General features: G+C 37.7%; 1 protein-coding gene across 3 annotated transcripts in view; it reads left to right on the forward strand.

Moving 5' to 3' along the window:
* Positions 1-27,471, forward strand: part of CELSR1 (cadherin EGF LAG seven-pass G-type receptor 1) — a 171,330-nt gene that overhangs the window by 133,416 nt on the left and 10,443 nt on the right. For 2 of the 3 annotated variants that reach the window (XM_026702947.2, XM_087934145.1), the window contains exons 18-31: positions 771-980; positions 4,786-4,969; positions 8,240-8,383; positions 9,119-9,320; positions 9,887-10,054; positions 12,060-12,189; positions 13,887-14,087; positions 19,550-19,724; positions 21,339-21,451; positions 23,058-23,137; positions 23,625-23,751; positions 24,761-24,886; positions 25,246-25,340; positions 25,996-26,099. In XM_026702947.2, coding sequence (XP_026558732.2) covers positions 771-980; positions 4,786-4,969; positions 8,240-8,383; positions 9,119-9,320; positions 9,887-10,054; positions 12,060-12,189; positions 13,887-14,087; positions 19,550-19,724; positions 21,339-21,451; positions 23,058-23,137; positions 23,625-23,751; positions 24,761-24,886; positions 25,246-25,340; positions 25,996-26,099 — 2,059 coding nt within the window. The remainder of the gene's footprint in view (positions 1-770; positions 981-4,785; positions 4,970-8,239; positions 8,384-9,118; positions 9,321-9,886; positions 10,055-12,059; positions 12,190-13,886; positions 14,088-19,549; positions 19,725-21,338; positions 21,452-23,057; positions 23,138-23,624; positions 23,752-24,760; positions 24,887-25,245; positions 25,341-25,995; positions 26,100-27,471) is intronic. The other variant, XM_087934144.1, reaches the window with a different exon arrangement.

Genomic DNA, 27,471 nt, shown 5'->3' on the forward strand with positions numbered 1-27,471 from the left:
CAAATGACCAGCTGTCTACAAGGCGTATAAATCCTTCCATTCCCCACCATCCAGTCAGAGCTGAAGAAGCTTCTTGGATGAGAAGCGAAACGTCTTCAAAACGAAAAAACAAGAAAGACCAGTTGCCTCCTGAAAAAGCACCTTTGGGACAACCACGACCTGGATGACTGAGAATCTCTACAGACAAGTGTGCAAAGCTCCTTTGGTGCAAGCGGCGTGCATGCATATGGAACAAGCCCTCTCTCTATACACACACCCCAACATCGCCTCTGCTGGTCCACAGAGCCAGAAAAGTTAGGAACTGCTGTTTCAGTGCATATGCAAAGAAACATAGACAGACAAACGTGAGCAGAATGTTCATTTCATAAAATTTCTGCCCAAATATCTAAAAGATTATATGTGTACAGGAAAAAGGCGTGTGTTTACATGCACCAGATAGCCTTCATACCCTGAAAGAGTACAATATATTTACATGTAAACCAAACCTACAACTTGGCCTACATTTCTACCACATACAGCAAGGGTCCCCAAAGTTGGCAACTTTAAGACTTGTGGACTTCAATTCCCAGAATTCTGGGAGTTAAAGTCCACAAGTCTTAAAGTTGCCAAGTTTGGAGACCTCTGACATAAAGGTTTATTTACCAGGTGAGCCAACTGGCAAATTGAATCTAAAAGGATGAATCCAGCACTCCTTCAAATGATTTACCAATGAACAAATGAAATCTGTTTCCTAACATTTGATTTTTGCCTTATTTTTCTGTTTTGGTCAGAATGAGAAGTTTCTCCATAATGAGACAAAAATGGACAGTGATAAGTCGGTGCAGATAGCAAAAGTGCTTCAGAATGCCACAAACCACACAAATTCCTTCTACGGAAATGATGTGCGGATAGCGTACCAGATGATGATCAGGGTGTTGCAGTATGAGAGCCAGCAACAGGGGTTTGATTTGGCTGCAACAAGAGATGTGGAATTTAATGAGGTAAGGAATGTTGAACTGATAGTAAAAAAGGACAAGGATATGACCCTTAGGGACAATCAGTTGCCCAAAATGTGGGAATGCAATTCTTCTTTCTTAGGAGGACATGTCAGAGTGTTTGCAGTGTGACTACTATTATGAACAAAACACAGATGCAGAGGCTTAGACATTTAACAGTGGTTTATCTACAAGACAGTTATATACAGAAATGTACATGGTAGGCAAATACCTGGCAAGTAATCAATCTTAATTCTGCACAGAGAACTCTGCAATGAATATCGGACACGAGAGAGAAACCCACCCTCTAATGGCTACCATTATATAGGCACCTCTTAAAAAAGTAAAGACTTCCGTGGACCCATAGATAGTCTTAAAAAGGCAATACCAATGCTGATTCATCCTCATTGCATCAGCCTTACATTGCATCAGCCTTACAGCAACTGGTCAGTTCTTAAATCTCAATACCTTAACAGGACACTGTGAAGAGAGGCATAAGATTGCACATTATTTATCTAGTAGTCCTTTCAGTTCTCTGACTATATGAAAGGGAAGTCCTGTCAGGGGCTTGATGAAAGCATAGAAGGCCTTAATAGATCTTTTATTTCACTATGCAGAAATGCCACATAAATGATCAAGCTTTCTAAAGCAGTTCAACTAAAACCAACTGTTGATAAAAAATATATATTTATAGCTTAAAAAAGGATCTACAGCAGAGGTGTCAAACTCAAGACTCATGGGCCAGATCCTGTCCACCGGTGCTTGGAAACAGCAAAGGGCCAGCCTGTGGTGCCTCTGCCAGTGAAAATGTAGCTTGGGGGGCGTGTACAAGCTCTGTTTTTGCTGGCAGAAGGGCTAGAAAAACGAACTAAAAGCAAAACAAATGGAGAAATGTCTCCCCTTTTGCATTTGAGCAAGCAAGAAGGGACAGGAAAGGAGAAAGGGAAAGACGAAAGATGAAGAAAAAGATGGGAAGGTGGGAAGACAGCAAGGAAGGAAAATGGAGAAAGAGGGGAAGGAAGAAGAATGAAGAGGGAAGGAAAGGAAGGAAGGAAGGAGATTATAATGAGAGTAAGGGAGGGTCTCAGGGAAGTCCTGCCTTAGCACTTGGCCACCATACTTGCCCCTGACACGAGTCCCATGTCATTCCCATCATGGCCACTGTTATAATCTCTTTAGTGCAATGGAGCAATATATTCATATTTTTAGTCGTGTTTTCTGGGCTGAAGTAGCATTTCTGATAAATTGGTCCTGAAAAAAAGGATAGACCTGTGATAGGGAGGTGGATGTTGGAATCATTTCCTTCTTTCACCTGGTAAGTCCCTGTTAATACAAAAAAAGTATTTTTTTTTTAAATGAGCCCTAGATTACATGGCTTTGTGCGAAAATGCATTGCAAGGTATTACTCTATAAGAGCTCCAGCATAATGAAAGTGAGATATAACACTGAATGATGTTTGCATGTTTGAAGGAAGATGTTAAATTGGAAATAGACTGTTAACACCTTTTTCTGGCACTGCTGCCAGTACTCAGCATTAAAATGTTCTAGTGAATTCCACAGAGCATAGAGATTCTGTTTTTGAAATCTAAGAATGTGCTTTAGATTCACCAAAAAATAATTGAATTCATCCTCCAAAGAACCAAGTCGCTATGTAACATGAAGTTTGTTTAAATTCATTGTGAAACAATAGCCCTATGATTACAGCTCCAGTGCCAATCTCTCTATGCTTTTATAAACTGTGCAGAATAAAAGCCCTTTCTGGTATTATCAAATTGCAATAAAAAGAAACATTTTTTCCTGAAGAAACTGTATTTACTTTATAGCTATATTTTCCAAATTTCCTTAATATTAAATAATCGCTTTTAAATAGTTAATAAAATAGCCCAAATGATGGCTGTGTAACAAAGAAAGAAATGTTAAATCTTCCTTTTCACACAAATCAAGTATCAAACATTGAAAAATAGCTTGTGTTCCAATTACACAGTTTATAATTTTGCATGAATGCCAACAAATATGTATTATAGTTTCCATGGAAAAACCACCTCTTACTCCATTCAGTTTTTCAGCGCTATGCAGGACTAACGCATTGGTAGAGAGCTCTATAGTTTTATGAAGATATGTTGTATCATTCATGCCAAATACCTAAGAAAGAAGAGTTTTATTCTTCTATATGTCCACTATATTGAATGCTATTCTTGGAAAATATGAATCCATCTGAATGTAATAGACATTTTCTTTCATGGTTACTCAGCTATGTTAGCTAAGAATGATAATTCACTGAGAAAAAATAGTGTTCTTTTAGATTTCTCCCTGCTGGCGTTTTATGGATTTCTAAAAACAAGTTTCCATTTTAAAAGTAGTCCTCACTTAATGAGGAGCACTTAACAACCATTTGAAATTTGGACAGCCTTGCAAAGGGTACTTTATGCATATAACCTGCAAAACACATTTGACCATCTTAAAATGTCCACCCCTAGAACAGTCACATGTCCACATTTTGGGCACTTGGCATCCTGCTCAGGATCAGTTGTAGCATACTATGGTCATATGATTGTTATTTGCAACTTATAACTATCATAATGTTGGTTGTAAAATCAAGTCAGGTCACATGGTGATCTCCTGACCGACTGCCTCAACTTACGACCAAACTTCCAGGCCCACTTGTGATTGTAAATTGAGAACGACCTGTAATGATTGATTTATTATGTGCCATCAAGTTGGTGTTGACTTTTAGAGACCATAGATCAGGGACGCTCAACCTGTGGGCCGCGGCCTACTACCAGCCATGGCCTATTCACGACCAGGCCTCATGAGTAGCGGGCCGACCTGAACGGCGTGTCTGCCCCTCGCACAAAACCATTCCCTCTTTCCCCACTCCAGCACTGGGCTACCAATCTGGAAAAGTTGGGGAATGCTGCCATAGTTAGATTTTTCTGCATGACAATCTGTCCTCGATCTGGTTTCTCAGATCTTCCAACAGTTCATCCCTCACTGCTCTAATTGAGTCCATCCATCTTGCTAGTGATCACCCTCTTCTTCTCTTTCCTTCCCAGCATTAGAGCCTTCTCCAGAGAGATACATCGTCACATAATGTGACCGAAATGAGATAATTTGAGCCTGGTCATTTGTGTCTCGAATGAGACGTGTGGGTTCATTTGTTTGATAATCCATTTGTTTGCTTTCTTGGCTATTTATTGCATTCTCAGGAGCATTTTCCAACAGCCATTCTAATGACACATGGTTTATTTATTGTTTGTTTGTTTGTAACAGTTATCAATTCCTCAGACTTAGCAATAATCCAGTTTAAAATTCTAAAACTATTTAAATAAAATTATAAACACTGGAAAACCAAATTATGATGTACAGTGGAAAATCGGGTGGCGAACAAAAAATCCAACCGATTTTTGAATTGGGTCATGATTCAAAAATCGGGGGGTGAACAAAATCAGTGCAAAAAGATTCCCTTTCCATGCTGATTTCCCCTTTGGTGGCTTTTTGTGTGCGTGTGTGTTTTGTCCATGCATGCACAGATGGTCGTGCTTTCGTTCACGACCAAATCAGGTTGCGGCCAAAATCCTGGAACGGATTACGGTTGTGACCCAAGGATCTGCTGTATATTAAAAAGGTGCAAGTCACTGTAGAGCAAAACGCTGAAAATAAAATAATCATCCTTTGTGTTTGTTTAAGGAAAGCTTCATTAGACTGCATGAAGAGTTTCAGTTAGGGTTAGGGATACGGTTCAGCTTCTTTCTACTATAAGTGTGATATTGTTACATTTTTTTTCCTTAGCATATTTTTCTTTTTCTCCTAGAATATCATAAAAACAGGTAGTGCCTTACTGGATCCTCGCACAGAAGACCTTTGGGAACACATCCAGAGGACAGAAGGGGGTACCGCTCACTTACTGAAACACTATGAAAATTATTTTCACAATCTGGCAAAGAACATGAAAATAACCTACATGAAACCTTTTGTTATCATTGCTGCAAACATGAGTAAGTTCTTGCCTCTAATGGTCATTTTCTTATCAGATATGACTTTTTAAAGCAGTTTTTCTCAAATTTAGCAATCATGCTGGCTGGGGAATTGTGGGAGTTGAAGTCCACATACCTGCGAATTGCTGTCTTAAAGCATTTCTTCAGTACCTGAAGCCTTCCAAGGAACTGAGCTATAATTCTCAAAATTCATACTAAGTATAGCAATAGCACTTAGACTTATATACCGCTTCACAGTGCTTTACAGCCCTCTCTTAAGTGATTTACAGAGTCAGTGTATTTTCTCCAACGATCTGGGTCCTCATTTTACCGACCTTGGAAGAATGGGAAGGTTGAGTCAACCTTGACCCAGTCAGGATTGAACCCCTGGCAGTCAGCAGAATTAGCCTGCAATACTGCATTCTAGCTTCCAATAGATTTACAACTGTCACAAATTACTATGGCCGTGGGCAGGCTTTGTTACAATTGTAACTTGACGAATATAGTTCATATCCTGCTTTGAAATTAGTGAGACCAGGTAGCAGTTTAAAAAAGCATTTCCATTTTTCTTCTCTTATGAGGCAAAAAGACTGTTCCAAAAAGAAATCAATCTCTCTCTCTCTCTCTCTCTCTCTCTCTCTCTCTCTCTCTCTGTATAATATATAATATATACACACAATATATATGAAAAAGAACAGGAGGGCTGGCTGTAGGACAGATATAACTGTACATTCAATTTCTCCATATGAATCCAGACACTTTGTCATGACAAAATGTAAAATGTAAGTAAAGTAAATAAAAAAGGAATAAAGTAAAAAATGAACAATCCTCCTGTTTATGGTCTTCACAGATCTCTAAAGCAAAGGAAAACTAAAATTAGATCAAAAGCCACGTTCACTCTTAGCAATTGCTTAACAGTTTTTGAATCCAAGTATAGTAGCTTAATGGAGATTATCTGTACCCAGTGATACAAGTGGGGGGAAAACTCGGATTAATGTTGGTGTTTGAGAATCACTCAGCCCTTTGTCAAACTCAACAGTTCTCTGGGATTCCTAACCTGTCAGTCTCTCTTCCATGGCATCACCATTTCTATCCTAGCACCTGTGGACCATGGTGCGGAAACGAAAGACAAAAAAATAAAAAATAAAGGAAGATTATAGGGGGTAGACGTGTCACTCTCTAAATTTAATAAGCAAAGAATTGCCTCACTGACAGGGAATTCAGCAACTGCTGAGGAATTTGACAGGGAGATTAAATGAGAACGAGAAAAAAGGAGCCGAAGAAAATGTTTAGGGCTAGTTTTGACATTAAATTTCTGTATTTGTACATGAAGACAAATAGGAGGGCTGGGTGAATGCCACAGTCAATAGATAATTGGCTCAATTTAATGTCAGAAAACGACCAATTATTTTGAGAATGAAGCTAGGAATGTTTAGTCAGGAACTTAGTTTTAATGAATTGAATTGGGGCTTCCTTCTGTCTAAGTGCAGCTTTAGTTCCTCTCATCTGGTGGTTTCAATTAGTATGTGATCTTGTATTAATTTGATCTGTAGAATATATTATGTTATAACTCTAATGTGTATCCTCAAGACAGGGTTTTTACTATTTTCCATGTGACGGTAGAAGAATGACAGTTTTCATTAAATGAAAATGAAATTGCTGAAATAGGATTTAAGCCCTAGTTTTTTTAAATCTCATTTAACACTAACCAATACATCTCAAACATGTTAAAAAAATTAACAGATTAACAGAGTTGGAAGGGACCTTATAGGTCATCTAGTCCAACCCCCTGCCCAAGCAGGAGACCCTACACCATTTCTGACAGATGGCAGACCAGTGTCTTCTTGAAAGCTTTCAGTGATGAAGCTCCTACAGCTTCTGCTGGTTGGTTGTTCTCACTGTCAGAAAATTTCTCCTTATTTTCAGGTTGAATCTCTCCTTGTTCAGTTTCCATCCATTACTCCTTGTCTGGTCTTTGGGTGCTTTAAAAAAATAGCTTGACCCCCTCCTCTCTGTGGCAGCCCCTCAAATATTGGAACAATGCTATTATGTCTCCTGTGGTCCTTATCTCCACTAGACTAGCCATGCCCAGTTTCTTCAACTGTTCATTGTATGTTTTAGCCTCCAGTCCCCTAATCATCTTGGTTATGTTATGAGCTATTTTAATACAAGCCGGCATTTTCAAGAGGACACTTGCAATTTATGATCAACAAATGCATTGTTGCATTATTTTAGTCAACAGAAAGAAAAGTTAGTTAAAATTGTGAAATTAAAATGGCCCCAATTCCTGTGGGTGTGTAACCTGTGATTTGGAAACTGCATGCAATCCTCCCATTTGCAGCTTCCGTGATTCAGTAAAAATGCTTCTGGGTTTTATCAGAATGATTTGTGGTATTTTTCACAGAAGAAAGGCAAAATTAAATGTCTTGAGCCTCTATGAGTTTGGATTCTTAAAATTACCACCTATCTCCCCCCAAAAAACTGTGACATTTATCTAGGAACTTTTAGAGGCAGTCATCCATCATAATCACTTCAAAGTGCAGCCCCCAGGCCAAAAGAAGACACCTGCTCTTGAAGTATATTTATTTTTCTACATCCCTATTGCAAAAGACATTTCTCACTGACATTGCTGCTCTACAGAAACGCTTAATAGTATTTCAAGATGCACTGAAGCCCAACAGTAGAACCTCTGCATTGCCTGCAGAAGCTTTGGAGGTCAATCCCTGACCTATTCAAGTAGGGATGGGAAGGTCTTCAGCCCTGAGAATCTTGCTGAAATCATATAAATTAAATGAATAAATAGTTTGAATGTCAAGCCTGAAGCTGGCCTGAGCAAGACCATTTTCTGGGCTTCGGTATTTATTTATTATAGGTGTATTCCTTGGAAGACTGACATTGAATTTCTAGAGCAACTTCTTCATGCTTCTATGCTAGAAAACGGGGGTGATTTTTTGAGAAATCAGTTGAAGTCGTCAAATATCCAAGTGCATTCCTAAAAATGCTTAACTATGTTTCTGTTGTGGAATATGGCACCACCAAAACAGACAGGTGTGTTATATCTTCACACACTTTGTTATAACTTTGACTCCTTCCTTCCTGAAAAATATCCCATAAATATCATGAAACTTTTCCCCAACATCTCTATGGTTTAAAAAACTAATAAAGCATTAAATTTACTAAACTTACTAAATTTACTTGATTATTTAAGCTATATGTGAAAGAAGTGAATTATATACTATGACTTTTCTTGTTTATGCTGCTTGTTACATTGTTTATATCATTTCTTTTTAGTTATTGCTGTTGACATATTTGAAAAGTCTAATTTTACTGGAGCTAGAGTACCGCATTTTAATACAATCAAAGAAGAGTATCCAAAAGATTTGGAATCATCTGTTTTGTTTCCTGAAACTTTGCTCAAAACATCTATCAAAAAAGGTATGATGCTGTTTTAGAGTAGCTCTTCCCAATCTTCTACTCACCAAATCTATTGGGATTGTAACTTTAATTCCAAGACAAACTTTCTAAACTTTTTGAAATTCTAAGAATTTCAGTAGAAGCACATTTAAAAATCCTGAGATTGAGAAAGTTTATCTAAGTGTTTTCAGAATAGAATAAGAAGAATCTTCAGATCTACTATAAAATTGTTGCTTGAGAAAGATTAAGTATGACTTAGAGGAGGCAAAGTTCACAATACTAATGCTTGATAACAGAGTGCATTTCCTAGCATTTCCTTCTGCAAAATTTGATTTCATACTTAATAAGGATGATAAAAAAGAAAAAGGGTTAAAGTTGAAACTATATTGACTAGAGCAGATCCTGTAGTGTCTTCTTTCTCATTTCGCCCAACAGGTGTATCAAAAATTTGAAATTTTAATTTGCATGGTTCTTCTTTTTATTGGACTCACAATGACTAATTTTGATTATAGTATTTTGTCAATGCTGTTGAATCTATATTTTTCTGTTAGTTGGTTTAGAGTAATTTAAAAAAAAAAACCCTGTGAGTTGTGAACCATTATGGGATAGTGGGGAAGACTAGGAGAAGAACACAGATAAAATAAATATTACACTTTGATCTTCAATTACAAATTCTCTTAATCTTTTTAATCGTAATTTCATGGTTGCTTTAAGTATAGATGATAGCCTCTAATTTGGCATCATGTTTTTCTTCAGTGGGTCCTACGACAAAGCCTTCAAACTATGGACTTTTATTGAAGATGGAGAATGAGATTGTAAATAATAAAAATATACACGCCAAAAGACAACGTCGGCATCCAGAGAATTCCAGCCAGCATGCTGTTGCTATGGTAATTACATATCGAACCTTGGGATGTTTTCTGCCTAAGAACTATGATCCCGACCGAAGGAGTTTAAGGTAAAATTTATACTTTTAACATGCCTGAATAATATTTCTGGGTTGGGTAATTGTGCTTATGTATGACCAAATCATGTATTGCACGTTTAATTTTAGGTTTACTGAGAAATTAGTTGCTGGCATTTCTTTTGGTTGTTCTGGATGATCCTAGAAACTAATCCCCAATAAAATAGATACCAGTTTGGAAAAATTAGGATTTGATTAAAACTTCTAGTTTAGAATTAGAATCTCAAGGATTCATAGGAGCAATTCAAAACTCAACTGCATTCTCATGAACTTTTGGCTCACAGTTAAATGTGTGAGCTGACTCATTATGTTGAGGATATAATGCATGTTCTGACAGTGCTTTTAAAAATGACGATGACTCACTAATACATAAAATCCATCACTCATTTGCTAGAGCTATCAAGCAATAAATGTGCTTGCTTAAACCACCTCTTTAGATATCTTCACACAGAAGAGAACCAGTCCTGAGTCTTGGTTAAAGCCTAAAGCAATATGCTCTTTTGAAAACAATAAACTATTCGTTGTACATCTGTAATGATAATTTTGTTCTCTTTTGCCAGGTTACCCAACCGCCCCACCATTAATACTCCAGTAATCAGCGTAATCATTTATAGAGATGGAAATTCTTTGCCTCATCTACTGGACAGCCCAATTATGATTGAGCACGTTATGCTGGAAACGATGGAGAGAACCAAGCCTGTGTGTGTGTTCTGGAACCATTCAATTGTGTAGGTTTTCCAATCTGCCCTCTTTCCGTGGGCAGTTATTGTGGGTGGGCATTTTAGAATAGAACAAAACGATAGGAGGGTCCTTGGAGGTCTTCAAGTCCACCCCCTGCTCAAGCAGGAGAACCTATACTATTTTTGTATTATTTCAGATACTATTTCAGATTTTAAGGATAGTAATAATTGGTCAATCAGTTATGTGCCATCAACTCAATGTCAGCTCTCAGCAAACACATAGATTTTCACCACAACAACAATAACAACAACAATAAAACAATTTGGTGGTTTTTTTTATATACGTAGTATAAACAGCAGTGACAAATTCATTGGCTACTATTTATTGTCGATTAGGAATAAAAGCTAGGTAACAAGTTTTTAATAAAGCATTCCAATATTCAAACAGACAGATGGCCTGTTTTAGACAAATTCACACAACATATTTAGTTGAGAACAATTTCTAGACAGAAGTTAGCTGTTTAAATGGAAAGAAGTTCAATTTTTTTTAAAAAAAAAACTATTTCAACTTTAACAGAATATAAATTATCGATGTACTTTTTGAAGCGGCATCGAATTGCCTCAAAGACAATTCTGTTAATTATCAGTAGCCTTCTGTCACTCTATTAGTCATTTTTACTGTTTGTAATGAAAAACAGGAAGGATATGATGGTGGGTATAAAAGTAATGTCACTGAACCTCTGGCTTCTTTTCATTCTGGTCACTCATTCCCATGTGAGGAAAGAATAGTTTATCCATCCAGGAAAGTATTGTAAAAAAAAAGGGTATTTATATAACTCCTGTGACTGAGGGCATGTTCTCATGTTCCATTAAGCATGGTAGAAAGAGACTTCCTTGTGCAGTTGGCTGACCACTATGAGAATAGACTGCTACACTATTAGGCCAGGCCAGGGGTCGAATCCAGTAGAGCAGGGGTCTCCAACTTGGCAACTTTTAAGACTTGTGGACTTCAACTCCCAGAATTCCTCAGCAGCTTTGCTGGCTGAGGAATTCTGGGAGTTGAAGTCCACAAGTCTTAAAGTTGCCAAACTTGGAGACCCCTGCAGTAGAGCACAGCTTCTGTTCTTAATACCTCTTTAAATTGCAGATATAACAGTTGAATAGAGATCATCTCCACCTCCTGTTTCCATTGTTTGTAGACAAGCTCTCCTTGTTTCTTTTACCAATTCTGTTGCTTTCTTCTTTAGTTCTGAGCATGCCCTCCTCCCTATTTTCCAGGGAATAAATGTAATTTACTGACTGTTGCTTTACTCAGTATATTCCACGTAGGGCTTGGCAGAAAATCCAAAACTGTCTAAGAGCTGAACTCTTTATATCTATTTTGAATTTCACTCAGGAACAAGGACCAGGTTATCCAATGTTCTCTAAGGGGCTTCTCTTTTCAATGGATCATGATATTCTTTATTTATTTATTTTTGCAAAATTTGCAGCTCTCTGTGTGAGTTATAAGAAGTGTGTGAGCTATCCAAATAACCTTTTGGAGAATGTGGGAAACACTGCACCCATACCTTGAAACCAAAGCTAGGATATAAAAATAGATGCATACCAAAATAATCTGAGAGATTTAGAATAATGGATTTTATTATAGCTTTCCAGCCGGGAAAAGACTCACGATTATTTCAAGATCAAAGAGATGGCTAAGTGATAATTATGGGTTACTTGCGTGCTTATCCCACCTATGTGTAATTTTGCCATTGGTCATGATGAAGCAAAGTTGAAAGAAACAGCAAACATTGCAGACATGGAATTCAATGGCCAGACGAGGCATTAATGACCCTGATGCTCCTTGAGAAGTGAGGACTAATATTGAAAGCTCCGGTTTTCATAAAAACTGCACTTTTCAAAAATCTGTTACGTTTTGCAAGTTGCACTGTTATTTATTTAGGGGAGGGAGAGCAATGAGAAATTAAGTTCCAATCCATCACCACAGTTTGGCCTCTCAGATAAGAAATATAATTCGAATTGGATTTTTTTTTTCTCTTTTATTGATCAGATCTAGAGAAACAGCAGGAGGCTGGTCTTCCAAGGGGTGTGAACTGTCTTCACGCCGCGAGAACCGTATTATTTGCCAATGTAACCACATGACCAGTTTTGCAGTCCTAATGGATATGTCAAATCGTGAAGTAAGCAGTTCCCTTGTGATTATTTTGTTTATTGCAGTAATGAAACAGTGTTTGATGAGAGTTAAAAAGCAAATGAGATCATTTTAAATTAGTGTTTTATTTTTTACTTAAAAGCTACCTACCAGCTTATCAAAGTAGTCTGCTTTAACCCACGGTGCTCTGTTTCAACTACAAAGTGCTTACAGAGAGAGGGGAGGATTTATTGCTTGGTTCATTTTCTTTTGTTTTCTCAACACCATACAATGAACATTTTTAGAAAAAGAAAAAGAATTACTATCTTTTTTAAAAAAAATCAGGAAGGTGGTAGCATCTTATTTGAATCATAAAGATTACCCAAAGGCATAAATTGCAGGAACTGCAGCCTTAGCTCATCTGAAAAAAGGCTATCAGATTTTTTATTATTGGCCACCATGAATGACACAGGACTCTTGCTACAATGTCATTTTTAATGAGTTCCTGATTACCTGTATTTCTTGCCAGCTTTAAGTCTTAGCCTTATTTGATATATTATAAGGTGTCAAGAGAACTAGTTGTCAAACTAGGAAGGTGAGGCTCTCGCTCCTGGAGCACTATCTCCCTATAAAACAGAAACATTTCCTGATTATTTACATATTTAGTTGTTTATATTTCTTCTGTTAGTGACTCAAGGAAAGCAGGACACTGATTGGCTCAGGGTCTTCCATGAGGTGGGGCATCCACCTGATTAAACCCCCACCCTTTTTATACACAGGGCATACCCATGAAAAGGATGCTCCTACCATCTTGAATCTTTTACCCGGTCCCCTCACAGATGCCCTTAGCCTAACTCCAAGCCAACAGTACCTTGCATCTCAATCTATGTTTTGCAAATCAGAGTATGGACTCAGAACTGTCCATGTTTAATCCTTTGTATCACGCTTTGGGTTTGCAAATTGCTCTGTTGCTTAATGCTTTTACCCTCGCTATAAGATGACAAATTGAGTTGTTGCAATTCACCATTTCAAAGATGGGGACTTGCCAAAGTCAGGCATCCTTTTTTAAGGAAATTGTGGGTGGATTTGCAGGGAAGGGTGCAGGGAAAGAAATGCTGATGTCATGATGTTTTTTGAGTGGCCACAGCTTAAAACCTCTGGTGGGGAGGTTCCTGCAGGAATTTAATAGCTTAACCTGTGAGCGATCTCTGTGGCTTAAAAATAATGTCTTACCTTTCCTCCTCTTAATACCTTTTTTGCTTTTAATTCTTATTTATACATGCACTTTGAGAAACGTAGATCTCTGGAAGTCTCTTCAATGTGCTTCATCTTGAGGTTTTTCTTTCTGGCATAGAATAGTTTCTTATTAATGTGGATATACTTCAGGCAGCAGTGAATTAGAAATAAAAATGTAAACACTGAATAAAAGGACTGGAATCCATTTAACTGTGGTCTTCTTTCACTACAAAAACTTGTCAGTGAATTAATTCACCGCTTGACATATTCCCTGAAGTGTTGTTTTTTTTAAAAAAAGTAAATCACTCTTAGAAATTGACAGCCCTTCATACCGCTTAAAAGAATGTGGATTTGAGATAGAACAGCATTTAGTCAAATGAATATACCGAGAAATCAACGCTGATTTTAAAAGTATAATAACTGAGCATTTAGAAGGGGAATAAAGACAAATGAATATAATGTTTATCAGTCCATGCCTGTAACAACCAAACTGATAATTTTATTTTACAGTATGATGACGTACTTCCTCTCAGGATCATCACTTACACAACAGTCTCCATCTCACTGGTAGCTTTGTTGCTGACCTTCATTCTTCTGGTCCTGATTCGAACGTTGCGGTCCAATCTGCACAGCATTCACAAAAACTTGGTGGCTGCTCTGTTCTGCTCGGAATTAGTCTTCCTGATAGGAATCAATCAGACAGAAAATCAAGTAAGACTTAATTTTCAGTGGCTTTTGTCTAACATGCCTTTTCTTGCACTGATACACCTCGAATGAAAAAGTATACCATGGCTCGAAGGGGTGCATGCATTTCTATCAGTTTTGCTACCAAAGGTAGCGCTTGGCTACCAAATCGGTTTGGGCTACCAAAGAACAAAGTGGCTTTGTTCTATTTGGAATACACAGTTTGAGTGAGAGAGATGGTTGAGCTTAAGATGGATCCCACAGAAACACTGTTTCTTTAACTATCTAGACTAGGGGTGTCAAACTGGATTTCTTCATGGGCTGGATCAGCATTGTAGTTTTCCTCCACAGGCCGGCTGGGTGGGGGAGACAGGACGGACGCGTCCTACAGCACCCTGCTGGCTAAAGTGGGGCCCAGAGGGGGCACGTGCAGCCGCACATGCTCCATTTTCTGCCTGGGCAGCCTCCTGCAGCACTTCGCTGGTCAAAACATTTTGGCTGCCAGAGGCACTGCGGGGCGGTCCTTTGCTATTTCCAGGCCAGCCCCACAACCCAGATTTTAACACCCCGCAGGTTGGATCCAGCCCACGGGCCTTGAGCTTGACACCCCTGATGTAGACCTTCACAATCTTTAATTTTTCAACTTCTTGTAGCCTTGCTACATCTTGATAGGTAGGGAAAGACTGGTGTGGAAACCATAGTTTATCAACCCACTTTTGTCAGCGAATCGATGGGTGCAAGGTGCTTATTGATTGTTGCTATGGACAAAGGACAGAGGACTGATATTTTGCCTTGATGCTGCTGATAGTTGGCTTGGGAATTTTTTCCAAGAGCGTATGTAAGTTTAAGATGGGGATGGGTATCACCCCATACCCACGTGGCAGAGAGAAAACTGAGCAAGCATTTTCTTCCATTGGCTTAAAGGCCACACAAAGCTTTACAAGGCATATCAGGGCTGTAGTTAAAAAGTAAGTAGACCACGACCTTCGGGGAGAGCAGAGTAGATGTGAAGACCTGACCTGGGCGTGCTGTTGAATCAGAGGTGGTATTCAGCTGGTTCTGAGCAGTTCTGGAGATCTGGTAGCGGAAATTTTTAGTAGTTTGGAGAACCGGCAGATACCCCCTCTGACTGGCCCTGCCCCCATCTATTCTCTGCCTCCCGAGTCCCAGCTGATCGGTTGGGTCTTCTTTGGTTGCCCTGCACAGGAGAACGGAGCTGGAAAGCAGGTTAGTGGGGTGGGGAGGGAATGGGGATTTTCCAGTATCCTTCCTCTGCCACGCCCACCAAGCCACACCCACAGAACCGGTAGTAAAAAAATTTGAATCCCACCACTGTGCTGAATTTTTAACTATTCTGAGGAGACTTTGCGGACTTTATCTCAATAAAATGTATTAACTCTTTAGCTCTCCTTCTTTATATTGTACTAGCTGGCTTTGCACTTCTTTTTTTTTTTTTTGAAAGATTTATTTGGGTTTTCACAAAAACAAAATACAAATAAAACATCTTTTTTGAAAATAGCATGGTCCCAGGTTATCACTTCTTCATACAGACACAAAACTCAATTTCATGCTCATTTTTATATTCTATTCCATATCTTATTGCCGTTTTATATTTTCTACATAGATTTTCCCCTCTTTTAATTTTCTCAACTTTATTTTAATTATCTCATCTCAATCAAATCATTATATTTATACTTTTGTCTGTCCTGTTTCAGTTTCATATTATCTTTTCTTATTAAACAAGTTTTTCCCTGTAGTTACCAATTGGAGTATGACACCTTTATATCTTTTAATTTTATCCGTTCAAACTCTTATTTAAGCTTCAATGTATACCTTTAAGATTATATAATACATAACTTCCAATCGAATTCTGCTTGGCACATTCTTAAAATGCACACTATATTCTTAAAAAGAAAAAATTATATATATATGTAAATAAAGCACACATTCCATTGCAATTCAATTCTATCATTAATATTCATTAAAATCTTAACATCTTTAACATTTCTTTTCAATTAAATATCATACTTCCTTGGGAACACTTATAAACTTTCCATAGTTAATTCTTTCTTTTCCATATTTCTCACTTATATTTTTATAAATCATTACTAATAATTAAAAATGTTCCCATTTAATTCTCTCAATCATTTCAATTCATTTATTTATTACCAAACATTCAACTACATTGCAGTAAATATTTTATCCATCATTTTGATCATATTTTCTAAAATTGTTTCTGTTTATAATATAACAATGCTATCTTATATACCTTTGCAGAATCCCTTTTGCAATTAAGTTTTTACCCATTATCTCAAAACAAGCTTATGGTTACAATCCTTATATCTTTTCCCTGTTTCTCCATTTCTTGTTTCTGTTTTTTACAACTTCTTTTCCTTGCCTTCTTCCTCCTCTTCTTCTCCCTCTCCTTTTTACCCCCTCGTTTCTCTATTTCTAACTCTCTCATCTGTAATCCCCTCTTCTGTTGCTTTCTAATATTATACTTATCTTTCAAATTATTATTATTCTTTTTGGTTGTTTTTTCTAATCTTAAACCTTTCACCCTCTTTCCCGCCTTTTCTTTTTTCCCCCCCCTAAAATTATTTGATCATTAAAGATGGCTTCTTCTTTGTCCCAATCTTCTTGTTCTGCAAGTGTTTCTTGTTGTTTCTCATAGTTCCAGATCTCCATTTCTAAGAATTGAAATACAAAGCCAAAAGAACCTCTCCCTTCTTGTGCATCTTCTTTCCTTTTTTTAAGTTCCATTTTTAGTTCTTCTAAGAGTGATACCATTTTAAAGACCTTTAAACAACCACTCGGTTAATTTTAGTCATCCAGATGCAAAAACCAAAAATCACCAAGTAATCTAAATAATCCAAGGCTGTTTCTTTCTGCTTCTTTTTTCCACTTTCTCTTCCTGGGGTTCTATTATTTTGTTACCAAGTTTCAATTAAGACGTATCTTTGAGGAATCTTGTTGAAATTTCACTGTAAGTTCCTTTTAGTTACAGTTCCATTCCTTAGTTCCAGGCAGTCTCCTCCATTTTTCCAGATCCTCCCATTTTATTCCTTTTTTTCTCTCCTTTCCTGCTTTTAAAAACTTTTAAATATCCAGAAATCTTTATTATCCCTTTGACTTTTATTTTCAGCTTAGATGCCTATTAATGTCAAAGTAGATTTTTTTCAATTTCTTGCTTAAGTCTCTTAGCTGTCAGTATAAGGAAGGGAAGAATAAAAAAAACTAATCCTTTCCCTTCTTTCTCTCCTTCGCAGCTTCAAAATCTTCTTTGGGAACAATGGTATTAAATTTAAATTCCAGGGGACCTTATTTGTTGCTTTTGCTGTTTGACCCGGTCAACCAAAACTTTCTCTTCTTATCTTCCTCCTGCACATTCTTTTCTGGTCGAGTTCTTCTTGGTGGTGGCCATTTCTGACCACCGCTACAACTGCCTTCGGGAAAGGGAGTAATGGCCAGCTGGGGAGGAGAGATGCGGTTCTCCTCAACCCTGCAGGCAGTCTCCCCCTTCTTCACCACCTCTGCGGGGTGGCTTAGCCCCAAAACCAGCCGGCTCGGGGTGCTCCAGCGGCAAGCACGGATCGAAGCCTCGCAGAGACGAGGTTTCGGTCTTTTGCTGAGGAAGCTCAAACCGGAAGTCTGGCAGCTTTGCACTTCTAAGGAGCTTGTGATAAGAACTTATTCGTTTCAAATCAATGCCCTTTTAAGTTCATCCCATACCAAATCTATTAAATTGTTCATTTAATAATTCAGAACATTTGTTCAGAAATGTATATCTTTTGTTAGCTGGAAAGCGAGAGCTAATCATGAGTTAGTTAACAAAAATATCCTGCCACATCTTAAGCCATTTCTTAAACATTTTACTTGAGCAAGCCGGAAATCATACAGAAAAGGCCACTCCTTGAATTGTAGAGAGACCTGCTGTGAATGTCTCTCAGACAGTTTTCGAACCTTCCTTGCGGAATAAGAATAATCTCAGCAGTCACACACGAATGAGCATGAAAAGTCCAAGAATGTAAGAAAACAATTGACACAGAGCCACTCATTTCATTTCATTTTTATTAATTTCTGTAAGGCAGGGGTCATGTGACTGGGTGAGGTTTCAGTCATGCGTGAATGATTGATTGACAAAATTCTCTATTTTCATTGTTGCATATCTGAAATAATTAGGTTGCATTATTATGATACATGCAGAGACACATGCAAAATAAATACTCAGAATTATGAGAGTAAAAGCATTTACAGGGAGGGCTTAAAGCTGCCAAGTTTTTAAATTGTGAGTATAAAACTGCCAGCTCTTTCCTGAAGTCTTGATTAAATGAACAAATTATCCTTCTTTAGTAATTTTAACACAGGAGAGTGAGGCTGTATTCTGATACAAAAAGAGATCTTGTGGGGCCAGGAATAGACCAAAAATTACCATGAGGACCCATATTGTTGGGGGCAATAGGCTGACTCTGTAAACCGCTTAGAGAGAGCTGTAAAGCGCTATAAAGCAGTATACAAGTCTAAGTGCTATTGCTATTTCCATTTCCTGTTAACCAAAATGGGGTCAGGTAAAATCTTCAAACTGTACTTAATCGTGATTTTTCAATACAGGTAGTCCTCAATTTACTATCACAATTGATCCCAGAATATATGTTGTTAAGCGAGAAATTTATTAAGTGAATATTGGCCCATTTTACTTTTCTTGCCAGAGTTGTTAAATGAATAGCTGCAGTTTTTAAATTAGTAACGTGGTTTTTAAGCGAATCTGGCTTCCCTGTTGACTTTGCTGGTCAGTAGCTTGCAAAAATTGATCACATGAACCTGGGAAGCTGCAACCATCATAAATGTTAATTGGTTGTCAAGCATCTGAATGTAAATCATGTGACCATGGGGATGCTGCAGGTGGTCATAAGTATGAAAAATGGTCATAACTCACTTTTTTCCAGTGTCATTGTAACTTCGAGCAGTCACTACATGAGCTGTTGTAAGTTGAGGACTGCTTTAATACATCATAGTTAAGACAGGTCACATGTCACCCCAGGAGTTCATAAAAGCGGTTTGGGGGTGGGGTTTGGCTTTTGGGGGAAGATCTTAGAGATCTTAGCTTTCCAAAATTAAGGATGTACAGATGACTATAGGTTGCTATAAATTAAGAGAAAATATGTTTCTAGAGATCAACAGCATAAGATGATGATTCTCTTAACTTTTCTTCGGAGACTCAGAAACATCTGACTAGACATGTTTAAAATAAGATGCTGGACCACCTTAACATTTGATCTAGTGTAGAGTAGTAATGACTTAGCATTACAAAAGATAGTTGCCCCCCCGTCCGTCCGTCCCCAAAAAAGATCAACTGTTATGCATAAAACAGCAAATTTGGAATGCAACCCTTATGAATGTTCACTTATATGTAACCAAACATTCATAGTTGTGCTAAAAGGTATGGTGGCTTGGCAGTTCTGATTGATCTGGATTCTTTCTTTCTCTAGTTCGTGTGCACCGTAATAGCCATTCTTTTGCACTACTTCTACATGAGCACGTTTGCTTGGATGTTTGTTGAGCAGCTTCATATCTACCGCATGCTGACTGAAGTGAGAAACATCAATTTTGGGCACATGAGGTTTTATTATGTTATTGGTTGGGGGATTCCAGCCATTATAACAGGTAAGAAAGGGGCATACTTGCCCTAGGAACTTAGCTTTATTCTTATATGACTGCCATAACTTCCTCCCAGGAAGCTCTTGTGTTACTGAAAATTGGGGGAAAGTTTTATATATTCCGAGCAAAATGCAGGCAAGACACATCAACGGTTTCTATTTAAAGTTGTAAAAATGCTACCTTAGGCTAGAGAATAGTATACAAAATTAATGTGCTGATTTTAAACACTGATTTTGGCAGCAAAAAAATGCATCAAATGTACATTAAACTAGAAGTTAACCATAGTGACTTAAAAATATTTGAATGACTTCTATGGGAAAATATTCCGATAAATACTGTCTCCAATGAATGAAAATAATATTCAGTACCAGATCTAAAATATTTTCCATCACAGTTGTATGTTCTAATTGTTACCAGCTGGTAATGATGGCGCTTTTGGAAGTGACATGATATGGCTGTGAATGGTTCAAGTAACATCTGAATGATCGTAACTTTTCTACCTTGCGATTTGCATCAGAATCTCAATTTCTGCACTCTTAAATATTAGCAGCCTAAGAATCAAGGCTATCTTATAAACATTATTAAAGAATACAGTAGATTGTAAGCAGGACCATTCCATCACTCCTGGACTATATAAATTCTGGCTGAAATGATGAACGAGCAAATAGAAACTCACAGATTTGGGGAATTGATGTGGGAAGATGCTGTAGTAGAAAAAACAGCTATGCTTGCCATGGTTGAAGAAAGTAGAAGGAGGGAAAACTGGAGAACAGGAGATGCACAATTGAAGAGATTACTTAGCTAACCTTGGAAGAATTATGTGATGGTGATCATTTGCCCATATAGTCACTATTTTGATCCCAGCTTGGTGAGACTTGCTAAATTTAAAAAGTGAAAGCACAAAATGCAATCCATACTTCCTTGATCGCCGGACACCACGTGGCACATTGTGCTGGTGCCGCCACCTGTGACCAGATGCTATGTGGCTTGTCATTCTAGTGTCAAAAATCTTGCAATCGGTTGTAGAGTAACTCAGTGTTTGAATACTAGTGACTAAGGGAGATGTGAACTATCAAATCTGGAAGGCAACTAGCTGGAGAAAGTTGGCATAGAGAGTTTTTGTGTTGGCTGGCAAGTTTAGAAGATGATCAAGGATTAGAATGTGAAAGCTCAAAGAATAGAGATATGCTTGATGGAAGAGGGATTTAAAATTCTTACAGTATGTAAGAATGTATATAGAACATAGGAACTAAGGAAAAAATCCTGACAGTGAGAAAAATTAACCAGTGGAAAGGCTCCATCCACTAGACTAGAGGTTTTTAAGAAGAAATTGAACAGCCATTAATCCAGAATTAATCCTGCTCGATCAGGGGGTTGGACTAGAAGATCTCAAAAGGTCCCATCCAACTCTATTATTCCATCATACCTTTCCTAAAATGTTTGATTTCCTACTTGAGGGTTGAAATACATCTCATTTTAATTCCAAAAAAACCAACAAAAACAGAGAATCCCCTTGCTCTTCTTAGATAATTTTTTAAAAAAACATTTCTTGGTGTGAATTAATGTTTCAAAGGATTCCATACCTTGAGTTTCTCTCTGTTTTTTTGTATTGCAATGCAGGTCTTGCTGTTGGTTTAGATCCCCAGGGATATGGGAACCAAGATTTTTGCTGGCTTTCTGTTTATGACACCCTGATTTGGAGTTTTGCTGGCCCCATTGTAATAGTTGTGGCTGTAAGTATTGCTGTTTCTGCAGTGGTATAGCCCCCTCATAGAACAAGGTAACTGACATCATAGAGAGAATGAACAACTAAGTGAGTGTGACTAAGCCTTCCCTTTAGTTTCTTATACAAAATAATGAATAAGATTTTATATCTACCAACTGTATAAAATTATAAAATGTCTCAGTAGCAATTTGTTGAAGTGATCGATCAATTATGTGCCATCCAGTAGTTTTCAACTCTCAGTAGCCCCATAGATAGATGTTTTTTCATGAAAATCTATCCCTAATCTGGTCTTTCAGGTTTTCTAATGTGTGCTTATTGGTACTGTAACTGAGTCTATCCACCTTGCCAGGAGCAATGTGTTTAATGGCAAATTTCCTTTATTTCCCCAAACATTACTATTGTTTGTTAAAAAAACAGATCTTCTTTGAGTTGAATTATGTGCGTGTCTTTTACTGACAAGAATACAGTTGTGTTTTTAAATAGAGTGAAACCTGAAAGTTATGCACTCCTTAAAATTGCAATATGGCCAAATTTGTCTATATAAAATTCTAATAAATATTTTTACACATTTAAGAGATATGCACCCTCCTTTTGAATTTTATATTCCCCTTGTCTCACTGAAATTAGAACTTTTAAAAACGGTAAACTTGTGAAGTTTAAAAAGTACTGAGTTAAAAGAAGTTTTCCCTCTAGTTATAACTAATGAGTCTCTTCAAAAACTCATTAGGTTGCAGAGCAAACAGCCCAAATAAATGTTAAAGCCATGCTGAGTGAGCTGTATATACAAGTCTTAAAACACTTATACTTGTTTCTTTTTTATTTGATTTATACCCATCTTTGCACTTAAAATTAAAAAAGAGAACAATAAAAAGTTATCGTAAATCCTCAGATTACAATTAACAGTAAAAGTGATAACATCATTCACTACCAATTCAAAACCTGATGGAAGAATCATATGGATGCTCCATCACTGGAGATTGTAAGAAGAGATTGGACAGCCATTTGTCTGAAATAATATAGGGTTGGACTATAAGACCTCCAAGGTCCCTTCCATTTATGTTATTCTGTATTCTGATAGTGGGAGTGTCTTCAAAAGGGTCTCTCACCTCTAAATTTTATTTAGGATCGCAACAAGAGGATGGCCCTATAGATAGTTAGACCCTCAACCATTTAAGGCTTTAATGATCAATACCAATCTCTTACATTGTGTGTCCATAAGCTTACTTTAGTAGTGCATAATTCTTCAGCTCATTATCTATATAGTCTTTCTCATTTGCCTCCTAGCTGCTTCCACCCCATTCCCTACATTTTCAGAGAGTTTTCGATGTATAATTTTTTCTTGCTTAAATACTTTACACATTCTGTTTGCTGCTGTTATATTATTCTGTTACTGCTTGGGGTTTTACATTCCTGTCTTCTGTGCTAATGCTTTTATTGTTAGTTTATGGGAGCTATTTAAAACTCTGTAGCAGAAAAATAGAATTGCAAATATAAATACAAAAAGAGTCCCAGAAGTGTAATTCTTTTTTTTTTGTTGTTCACACCCCCACAGATACAAAGTGTATTTATAAAGTAGAAATTGTGTCTGATCTTTGTGTATTTTTCCCTTCAAGATCAACATTGTAATCTTCATCTTAGCCGTGAAAGCATCCTGCAAACGAAGGCAGCGCTCACTAGAGAAAACTGGTGTCATGTAAGTTTATAACTGGGTAGAAAGGAAATAATATTGAGCAGAGATAATGTGACATATTGGTTAAAATAATAATGTTTAGCAGTTTATTAAGACTTAAGAAGATGTCCCAAAGTTGCTTTTTCCAGAGGCAACTGGACTTTCTCTTTTTTTTTTCTTTGAAGACGTTTTGCTTCCTATCCAAGAAATTCCAGTTGCCTTTGAAAAAGCACGTTTGGAACAACCATGACGAGGATGACAGAGAATCTCCATAGACACTTAAGAAGAGGGTATCAAGACTGGAGAAACTGTACTTGTTGTGTGCCATTTAATCTCACTTACATTACTTCCCTCATATCTCATTTCCACATACCAGCTTTTGCTATTTTATTTGTTATTTATTTTGTTATTTTATTCATAAAAGAGCTTTTTGCGTAATTTTAGTGAACTGCTTGCTAAAACAGATCTATGAAAAGAAAATCCTTTACCTTTAATTGTGCTTTTTATCTAGTTCTGTACTGAGGACTGCCTTCCTCCTCCTCCTGTTGGTCAGTGCAACTTGGTTACTGGGTCTGATGGCAGTAAATAGTGGCATAATGAGCTTTCACTACTTGTTTGCTATCTTTAGCTGCTTACAGGTAGGTGGTATCCTTTGGTCTTAATGGCAAGCTTTTTGATCTGTTTCAAAGGTCTTGATAATTTATTTGCTGGAACAAATTGTTTTATTAAAGATAGCAATAGCTCTTATACTTATATACCACTTCACAGTGCTTTACAGCCCTCTCTAAGCAGTTTACAGAGTCAGCCTATTTCCCCCCAATAATCTGGGTTCTCATTTTTACTGACCTTGGAAGATTAGAAGACTGAGTCAACCTTGAGTCGGTCAGAATTGAACTGCCCAATTGCTGGCAGCTGGCAGTCAGCGGAATTAGCCTGCAGTACTGCATTCTAACCACTGCGCCACCACGGCTCTGGTGATGACCTCACAATGAAAATGGCAAACCAAAATGACTTTCATTGTATTTGATTCAGTGCAAAGCAGGCAATTTTTATCGAGGCAGCCTCCAGTAAATGAATTGCCTTCTTTGAAATGCACAGCTGTTTCAGAATGACAAAGGAATAGTTTTGATGCCTGATTTTGCTCTAATGCTTCTCCAATTTTTAAGGAACAAAACAAATCTGTGTTGTTTTCTTAGAAAAAGTGCAGAAATGGTTTGCCGTTATCTTCTTTTAGGTTATTTTTTTTTCAGCTTTCCAGTATAGCTTTCCAGTATATTTTCAGCTTTCCAATATAGACTAGAAGTCATCTGTTAACTCGCTTTTACTATACTAACTCCAGATTCAGAAAACACAGACCGCTGAAAGCTGATTACGATGAGAAAGATATTATTGCATCCACGTCTTTCTTTAAGCCTTTTTCATCCTTTCATTTTTTTTTTCTTTTTAAGTTAGTTTTGCCTAAGTTTCTCCTTTTATTCAGGTACATTTCCTATAACATCATACTTCACATGTTGGTTTCTTAGTATATGTTATAGGCTAATGTTTTCATAAAATGTCTTTACAAAATCACCATCTAATCACTTTGGTTTGTCCTTATGAAAGAGTGTCATTTTTTTTTTATTCTTCCCCTCTCTCGTAACAATCCAGGGGCTGTTCGTCTTTTTCTTCCACTGTATATTCAACAAGGAAGCGAGGAAGCATTTGAAGAACGCGTTCACAGGAAAGAAGTCCCTTCCAGATGACTCCACAACAACTAGAGCCACCCTGTTAACTGTGAGAAAGTATTTTGCATAAGCATTTCCCTACCGATGGCTTGGCTTGGAATTCTCTTTTGTGTTTTTCTTTTTTTTTTTCCTCTAAAATTGTTCATCTTGGATCGTTCGGTTTTGGACTCAAGTATTTTTAATTAAAATTGTAACTAAGAACAATGGGCCAAGTCGAATGGGCCGATTTATAATTTGCCCTAAATCAAATATTGCACTATTCAAAGTTGCACTAATCACAACCTACCTGTACACATAACTCTTTTTTTAAAAAAAAATAGTATCTATTTAATCTACTTTTAGTAACCTTGCTTTACAGCTAATTTCTTACTTTTTTTCTCTCTCTCTCTCTCTCTCTCTATCTCTTAGCGGTCTCTGAATTGCAATGATACATATATTGAAGAACCAAACATGTATCGAACCACAATTGGGGAATCCACTGTCTCCTTAGAAAGCAGCATCAGGTCAGCCAATAATCACAATAACTAAGTTGCTTGTATTCTCAAACGGATTTTCTTTTCCATTATTCTTTTCTTTTTTTTAATGAATAAAACGATGAGCCGCAGTGGCGTAGTGGTTAGAGTGCAGTACTGCAGGCTACTTCTGCTGACTGCTGGCTGCCTGCAATTTGGCAGTTCAAATCCCACCAGGCTCAAGGTTGACTCAGCCTTCCATCCTTCTGGGGTGGGTAAAAGGAGAATCCAGTTTGTTGGGGGGGGGCAATTATGCTGACTCTGTAAACCGCTTAGAGAGGGCTGTGAAGTACTGTGAAGCGGTATATAAGCCTTAGTGCTATTGCTATGCCTTGGCCATTTGGCAAACAAAATAATGTGCTCTCCCTTTTGCACAAATTGTCCTGGCCTCCTTTCTCTGCAAACTCTGCAGAGAAAATTTGTTCTTATGGTATATCTTTTCTCTGTACCCTCGCAAGGGCCAAGCAGGTTGACCAGACAGGAATGGCAACAAACAATGGTTCTCTTATTCCATTTTCTACATCACTACCATATAATGCTGAGGAGGGGAAGGGGAAGTGACAAAATACACTATAATGTCTAGTTTTGCTTAATTTTTTTACAGCATTGATTGGAAAAGTTTTATTTATCTACTTATCTGATTTAGTAGAGATGAAGCTGCCCAGAAACACAGCATATCAAGTCAAGCAAGAGCTGGTAACGCAGAAGGAGATTCCTCCATCTTCCAAAGGAAGCCATCAAAATCCAATCGTAAGAAAAAATACAAAATCCAAGGATTTAAATAATACTTTTTTTTTTTTTTTTGCTATTTCTCAGTTAGAGCCATACTTCCTAGTTGGGTTTTATTAACCTGATGCAAACCAAAAAACACAGGGTGGTGGTTTAATGATCAAGTACCATCAGCTAGAATAGACCCATGGAGTAAAAAAAAAAAAATAGCTTATATTTGTTTTGGATCTGTTTTGGCTGTCTTAGCAAATCAGAGATGGAAAGGTAAGGCCATCCCGATCAGGAAAGCAGAAGGAGACCATTGTTTTCAAAGGAGAAAAAAAGTCATTAAAATGCTCCATGAAAATCCTAGCGTTTGGACCAGTGGTCCTGCTTTGCCAGGCATTGAACCTGGTTCTCCCTGGTCCTTTAGCTCTTATTTCTAGATCACAGGCCGAAAGGCATTGAGCCAGCTTACCGTCCATGACCCTAATTTACATCTTCTGTCATCACCGTCAGGGTCCATTAGGAGGAAAGAGAAAAAATGGAAAGCATTTGAGTCAAGGCTATAGACCTCTGGGTTTTTATTGGATAGAGTTGTTAAGATGATGGAGTAGACTAGGACAACCCAGATCGAAGTCTCCCCTCAACAGTGGAAGCTCCCAATGGGTGGGTCTCCTGAGTCTGTCAACTCATAAAATATTTCTCTGGTCTTTTTAGAGTTGCCAACAGAAAGGGAGGGGGGAGCAGTGCAGCAGCTTGCAAAACCAAAAGTGCATTCCATAAATGTTTTCAAAGATAGTAACTAGGTGACCGAAATTTCTGCCGCATAAAATTCTAACTGGAGAGCATGATTGATGGCTCTTGGCTATGGCTATGTCCCATTGGAGAATATGAATTACAGTACACCCACGGGCGGGGGGGGGGGAAGCATTGCCAAGGGTGACAGTGAATTATATGTCTCAGAGTCGGCTACACCCGGGCAGTGCCGGCATGTTAACTCCCAATAAATCTTTTTAAGTTCTGGAAATTTGGCTCGAGACTCATGATTTAATTGGGGTAACTGCATGGATCCTGACAGTGTCTTCATGATGATACGGTGGCTGATGGTTTACGTGTCAACTGGCCACATCCACTCCGCCACTAACGCTTATTACTGCCACGCTCAAACAAAAATGAAAGATAATGGAGTCCAAGAACTACCTTTTTTCTTGAAAAAAAAGGTGGTTGTGCATAAAGAGAAATTACAGATAGTCCTCAACTTACTACCACAATGGAGCCCTGATATTAAGTGAGAAATTTGTTAGGTGAATTTGTCCCATTTTATGACTTCCCTTGCTGCGTTTGTTAAGTGAATCACTGCAGTTGTTAAAATTAGTCATATGCTTTTGTGAAGTGAATCTGGCATTGACTT

Source organism: Pseudonaja textilis, chromosome 5 (genome assembly GCF_049901715.1).
Source record: "Pseudonaja textilis isolate UNSWEBS1 chromosome 5, rPseTex1.2, whole genome shotgun sequence".
In the NCBI taxonomy this organism is placed as follows: Eukaryota; Metazoa; Chordata; class Lepidosauria; order Squamata; family Elapidae; genus Pseudonaja; species Pseudonaja textilis.